This window comes from Austrofundulus limnaeus, unplaced genomic scaffold, assembly GCF_001266775.1.
Source record: "Austrofundulus limnaeus strain Quisiro unplaced genomic scaffold, Austrofundulus_limnaeus-1.0 Scaffold716, whole genome shotgun sequence".
NCBI lineage: Eukaryota > Metazoa > Chordata > Actinopteri > Cyprinodontiformes > Rivulidae > Austrofundulus > Austrofundulus limnaeus.
The window spans coordinates 83,272-89,657 of NW_013953118.1; the positions used below are offsets into that span (position 1 = coordinate 83,272).

Consider the following 6,386-nt stretch of genomic DNA (forward strand, 5'->3'; position numbering starts at 1 on the left):
TTATTACTTCTTTATTCTCATATGACTTTATTCTTATACATTTGTTCGTAGTGGTATGATTTTATTCTCAAACTATTTTGACATTCTCATTTTATTGCAACATTATTCTTATAACATTTTCATATTATTTTGACTTTATTCTCAAATTGTTGCGAACTTTATTCTTATAATTTCAAAAATATATCTTATCTGGCACTAATAGTCTGTTGTGTTTTCTTGATAATATTTTCTAGACATGCGAGTCACCAGCCTCTCCAGAGCTGAAGCACATGAGAAGTCTTCTTCTTCATGTCTGCTGTGCCGGCCTCTCATTATTCAGGTCTTATTTGGACCCTCACACTGCATCATAAAAACAAGTTAGATGCTTCAGAAAACATGTCGCCTCAGAAATGAAAAGTGGGTCAAACTTTTATTTGGGTTCATCTCTAATTAAATCTACTTTTTAATTTCTGAGGCTTTTCCCGTTTCACAAACAGCTGATTGACTCTTTGAACCGAGTTTTGAGTCAAAACGTCTCAMGTTGTCGGAGCAGGAAGTCCTGCAGGAAGTCCTGGTGTCTCCATCTWTCACCCAAAGACTCCAACTACCCTCAGCTACTACCACGCAGAGCTTTAGCTGATATCTTTAAAAATAACTGAGTTTGAGACGTTTTTGTGTTAGCTAATGTTAGCCAAAGCGGCCATATTGAATAAAGTCATAGGTCAAATGTTTTTCTGAGCGCTTAAAAGAACTGTCTGCCTGTTAGCAAAATATCTCATAAACCGTTGGACAAAGACAGGGTTTCCATTTCTTCATGCAGACATCCATCAATGATTATTCTTCATGTTGCATGAGACGTGTGAAGAAAAATAAAAAACTATTTTAATGATTTGTTTTTAATAATATTTGTGTTTTTGTTTGTTTTCTCTCGTCGTCAGGTGAGCGGAAACGGACAGGAGCACCTGTCCCTCCAGAGGAGCTCCAAGTCCTCCTCTCACCACAGCAGCCGACGGAAAAACCGCGAGCGATCCAGAGACCGGGACCGGGACCAGAGCAGGGACCGAGACCGGGACCGGGAGCGCGAGAGAGAAAACAAGAGAGAGAGGGAGAGGGGGCGAGAGAGGGACCGAGTCTCTGATTGGCCGTCGGACAAACAGGTGGACTCTCACTCCCAGGTACCTGCTCTGGTTTGTTTCATTCCTCAGTTTTGCTGAGAGGAAAAGACTAAACTGAGTCCCGGCTGTAAACTTTCCCTCCTCCAGAGCCAACCGCTGAAGTCTCTCCGTCGACTTCTTCATCTCTCCCCCTCCTCCTCCTCAAACCAGGGACAGCCCCCTCCTCCCCCACAAGACCTGCGCTTCCAAGCCCCTCTGCCCAACCCGCCCCAGCCCTCCTCCAAACCGGGTTACCCCGAGACCCGAGGGCACACGGAGGGCCGGAGCCACTCGGGGGTCAGCAGCTCCGGCCAGCCGAAGAACCGCAAGGCCAGCTACCCGCTACCGGGACAGATCGAGTCCAGCTGGCACGTGTCCGCCCTGCAGCGAGTGGAGGGGGCCCAGTTCACCCCGGAACAGCTGGGCATCAAACCGGGTCAGAACGGTCCCACCTTCACCCGGGCCTCCCGCACCAGGATGCCCAATCTCAACGACCTGAAGGAGACGGCTCTGTAACGGGTCCAGAACCGCTCGATCCTGGATCCTGGACTAAAACCTCACAAGTTCTCCATCAGTTTCCTGTTGATCCTCGTGAAACCTTCAAAGACCAGACAGGCCCGTCATAACGGTACAAGAAAGAACCCGGGTCCTCTCAGGACTCTGGACCTGGACCAGAGGAACCCGAAGGGGGACGCCGGCCTCTCTGCTGCCACCTCCTGCTCACACGGCGCCGCTGCAGCGACAGCGGCCGACAAACTCGGAGGGTTTTCAAACTCTGATCTTTGATAACAAAAAAACAAAAGAGAGAAAGATTTATATCATTATTTATTAAATATTTATGTTTTCAATTCAAGGATATAAGCTATAAATGACAGCATGTAGGGAATATTTTAAGGTCATTTTGGATTAAATGTGTAACTGCAAGAGCTTTAGTTTCAACAGAGAGATGAATAGATATTTATGTGTTAATATAATAAGTCAAGAAGAATATTTAATAATGATGAATGTCCCTTTTTTGGTTATTTATGACGTTTTAACAGATTTCTTTCCATTGTGTTATTTTTTACAATCTTTTCCCGTTGATCTCATTGAGGAGAAGAAACTGATGGAAACCTGAATCTCTGAGGAGGTAGAAGTCTCACCTGTCTGTCTGCAGGGTTCAGTAGCAGATCTGTGCTTTACATCCACTTATTGTCACGTTTTTTTAAAAAAACTGAACCACTTTATGAGTTTGTTTACCGTGAAAACAGCTTCATGCTGCCATCTTTGAGTTGTCTGGAACCGTCCAGAGACAGACGGACCTCTGAGGTTTGAACGACGACGACGCTCGGCTGCGAGGTGGACCTCAGCTAAGACCTTTAAGAGCTTCAAAGGATAAGTCTGGCTTTATTTCTTCTTGTACCTACATTTAAAAGAGAAAAACAGCAGTTTTTACTGCAACCGTCCCAACGATCAGAACTGAAGAAGGTTTTTATATAAAAAGTGAAACTTCTTCCAAAAAACAAGAAAGGAAACCAGTTATTATCCATCAGCAGGTCACAGTAAACCAGGTTTTCTCCACATTCTCTCATGAGAAACGTTTAGGCTTCCCTCAAGGAACCCACATCACCGCTGCCTTTCATGAGCTTTAAAGTGCCTGTGACGTCCAATTTTTGTTATACATATGAATGCATTTTTAGAAAGAGGACATTGATAAAATATGGCAAAAGAAATTTCATGTCGCTGAGATGAACAGTTGTTGAGATATTTGCCTGTGAAGTAACAGGAAGTGATGTCAGAGGGGAATGTTTGAATGCGAACAGAGCAGTGCTACAACAGCTAACAGACTGCAGAGAAGAATCTGATGTTTATTTAGATTATTTTGAGTCTATCAGAGAGATAATGAGTCAGAGTTTAAATATTGTTTCAATAAACAAAGACCAGAGAGTTTTATTTGTTAAAGAGTTCCCCTTTGATGTCACTTCCTGTTTCACTTTGGCTGAGCCAAGTTCAAAAGAAAATATGCAGTTATGGGACAGAATGGGTTAAATTGTGTGTCTTATTCCAACTTTCTTGAATATAATGATGTTTTCTTTGACCTTTTGTATTTGAAGAATATGCATGTCACAGACACTTTAAACTGAGAACTGTTGTTTTAATCAGTTTATCGTCTGAGTTTGGTTAGTATGCTACATTTTAGCTCAGTAAGGTGGGCGGACATTTTGAATCTGGTTGACTCTAAAACTTCAGAATATTTCTGGAAGTTTCATATAAATTCATCCACAGAGACGTAGGTTTTTACACGAGCGCCCGCCTTTCATGGCGGCATGCAATAAAAATAAAAGTCTTAGGGTCCGCCCCTTTTCTCCCTCTGTTCTGATGGGACAGACCAATAAGACCAGACTTATTCTGTGACGTTTGTTTACATTTCTGCGCCTGTGCCATTGTGTTTTTTTTTGTAAATTGTTTTTTTAATATATATATATATATTTACTCATTTTCAGCTGTCATGATCAGGGAGGATTGTTTCCTAAAGCATTTACCTGGAGTCATGTGGACCACCTATAGAAATGTTATTTAAATCTTAAAGACGATTTGTGGCCTCGACAAAAAACAACTAAATGTTTGTCAGAAAAAAATTAGATCCGATTTAAACAAAAGTTCAGACTGAAAGCAATAACAAGACTGAAACATGAGAGAGCCCTAAAGAACACAGGAGGTCCTGAAAACCATTAAGTGTGTCAATAAAACCTGAGCACGACTCAGGACCTGAACAGGACTCGGTACCTGAACACGACTCTTAACCTGAACACGACTCGGTACCTGAACACGACTCTTGACCTGAACACGACTCTTGACCTGAACACGACTCTTGACCTGAACACGACTCTTAACCTGAACACGACTCTTGACCTGAACACGACTCGGTACCTGAACACGACTCTTGACCTGAACACGACTCTTGACCTGAACACGACTTAGGACCTGAACACGACTCTTGACCTGAACAGGACTTGGTACCTGAACACGACTCTTGACATAAACACAAATCTTGACCTGAACACGACTCAGGACCTGAACACGACTCACTACAACAGCACGGTGAACCTGTGTGAGTCAAAACTGCTGATGATTGTTCTGGTCCGACATGATGACAAAGCTTGCCTTGATAGAGACCCGAAGCCTTACACTCAGCTCACTGACAACATTATGAAGGAAACAGAGGCTTAAACACACACACACACACACACACACACACACACACACACACACACACACACACACACACACAAGAAGACAACTTTTTGTTCCCAGAAATGAATGTGAATCCTCAAACATAGTTTCTTTTCTCATGGAGCTGTTTTCCTCTTCTGACAGGGTGTAAATAAAAACGACTGTATGGAAACCCAAACGTCATTTAAATACCAGAGGGTCTCATAATAAATGTCACCTGTACATTTTTGAACATCTCCGATTGGTTTGTTGCACAGAAACGACAAGAAAACATGACGGACACCTGGGTTTAATCAAGGAAACAGTTAGAAAATACAATAAAGAGCACAACACGCAAAGCATCATGGGAAAATCTGTGGAAATGTTAAAGGAAACAAAAAACACAACAGTTACTCAGTAGAAGTTTGTTCCTGGTTTATACTCATTTAGTACCGGGTACTCTGTAAGTATAGGTTCATATTACAACCCAGTTCTCATAGGGACCTGGACTGGGACAGACCAGGTACGCACCAGAAAGTACCAGGTAAGTACAGACTAGACACAGTTTTTCAGCTTCAATATTCATAAATAAAGACTTGGTGGACTCTGTCGGGGTTTTGTTCACTTTTAGAACCTGTGATAGACCAGATCAGGTTTATAAAGTCCTGAAAACAGAAAGAGTGAGGACTTTATTTGACTTTTGACTGCAACATTTAGCAGATGATTGTGATCTAATCCTGTTTTTGGAAATTGAAGTAGGATGAACCAAACCAAAGACTTTTAAAAGAATAAAGACTTTCAGTATTATCGTACAGTAAAATATTTCCCTCTAGCTCACAAACCTGTAGCTACATGGTCCATGGGAACGCTCTCGCTCCTCATTAATGCTTTGAATTTATTCTGTCTTGTTACAAACGGAGCGATCCTTTGAGAACTGGTCAAATGAAAGCCTCAGCAGGAAGCTGCTGGCTGAAGAGAAGCTTGTTGAACATTTCAAACAAATTAATTCATTAGGAGTGTGTCAGGTGTAAAACAAAGAGTTTGGTGTTGAATATTTTAGGATCAGCTTGTTACTCAGGGGATAAAAATCACAAACCAGACAGGTTTAAGGGGCAGTGTTTGGGGTGGGGTGGGGGTGGGGGGGTCACATGCATTTCTTCATGCAGGTCAGCAGCTCCAGGCGCAGAGCGATGCGGGTATGCCAGCCCAGAGGGAGGATACGGACGTAACGAGCCACGATGGGTGGCCGGAGAAGATTCTGGACCGAAGCTGAGCGGTCAGAGTTTCCATAAAACACCTGAGGACGAACAGGAAGTGGACTTCAGGATGAAAGACCAACAACCTGCTGCCTTCAAAACTAACATTTTTACAACGATAACATTTTTAAAGGTTCATTCTCCTCACTGTTCTGTTGGTTTACTAAAGGAAAAGTGTTTTTAGCCTCACTGTACCTCATTATACCTCATTATACTTCATTATACCTCATTATACCTCACTACACCCCATTATATCTCACTACACCCCATTATATCTCATTATCCCTCACTGTACCTCATTATACCTCATTATACATCACTGTACCTCATTATACCTCATTATACCTCATTATACCTCACTGTACCTCATTATACCTCATTATACCTCACTGTACCTCATTATACCTCATTATCCCACACTGTACCTCATTATACCTCACTGTACCTCATTATATCTCATTATTCCTCACTGTACCTCATTATACCTCATTATACTTCATTATACCTCACTGTACCTCATTATACCTGACTGTACCTCATTATACCTCACTGTACCTCACTACACCCCATTATATCTCATTATTCCTCACTGTACCTCATTATACCTCATTATACTTCATTATACCTCATTATACCTCATTATACCTCACTGTACCTCACTACACCCCATTATATCTCATTATTCCTCACTGTACCTCATTATACCTCATTATCCCACACTGTACCTCATTATACCTCATTATACCTCACTGTACCTCACTACACCCCATTATATCTCACTACACCCCATTATATCTCATTATCC

At 42.1% G+C, this 6,386-nt stretch overlaps 2 protein-coding genes and 1 long non-coding RNA gene across 6 annotated transcripts in view; 1 reads left to right on the plus strand and 2 right to left on the minus strand.

The window, feature by feature from the left end:
• The window catches only part of LOC106532084 (cyclin-dependent kinase-like 5), a gene marked incomplete in the record, with an annotated part of 40,161 nt that extends 37,329 nt beyond the window's left edge, over positions 1-2,832 (plus strand). For both annotated transcript variants that reach the window (XM_014028076.1, XM_014028077.1), the window contains 2 exon segments: positions 918-1,154; positions 1,242-2,832. In XM_014028076.1, coding sequence (XP_013883530.1) covers positions 918-1,154; positions 1,242-1,649 — 645 coding nt within the window.
• Positions 2,833-3,586: 754 nt separating this feature from the next.
• rs1a (retinoschisin 1a) overlaps positions 3,587-6,386 on the minus strand; it is a 7,627-nt gene continuing 4,827 nt past the window's right edge. Inside the window, exons 7-8 of one of the 3 annotated variants that reach the window (XR_001312022.1) lie at positions 4,134-5,622; positions 3,587-4,079 (exon numbers count right to left, since the gene is read on the minus strand). Coding sequence is in view for 1 of the 3 variants with exons in the window: in XM_014028080.1 (XP_013883534.1) it covers positions 5,470-5,622 (153 nt within the window). In the remaining 2 variants the exon portion in view is untranslated. Of the gene's footprint in view, positions 5,623-6,386 lie in introns of all 3 variants that reach the window. The other 2 variants (XR_001312021.1, XM_014028080.1) reach the window with 2 other exon arrangements.
• Positions 5,663-6,386, minus strand: part of LOC106532087 (uncharacterized) — a 2,345-nt gene continuing 1,621 nt past the window's right edge. The window contains exon 3 of the long non-coding RNA XR_001312023.1: positions 5,663-6,376. This is a non-coding gene — a long non-coding RNA (uncharacterized LOC106532087). The remainder of the gene's footprint in view (positions 6,377-6,386) is intronic.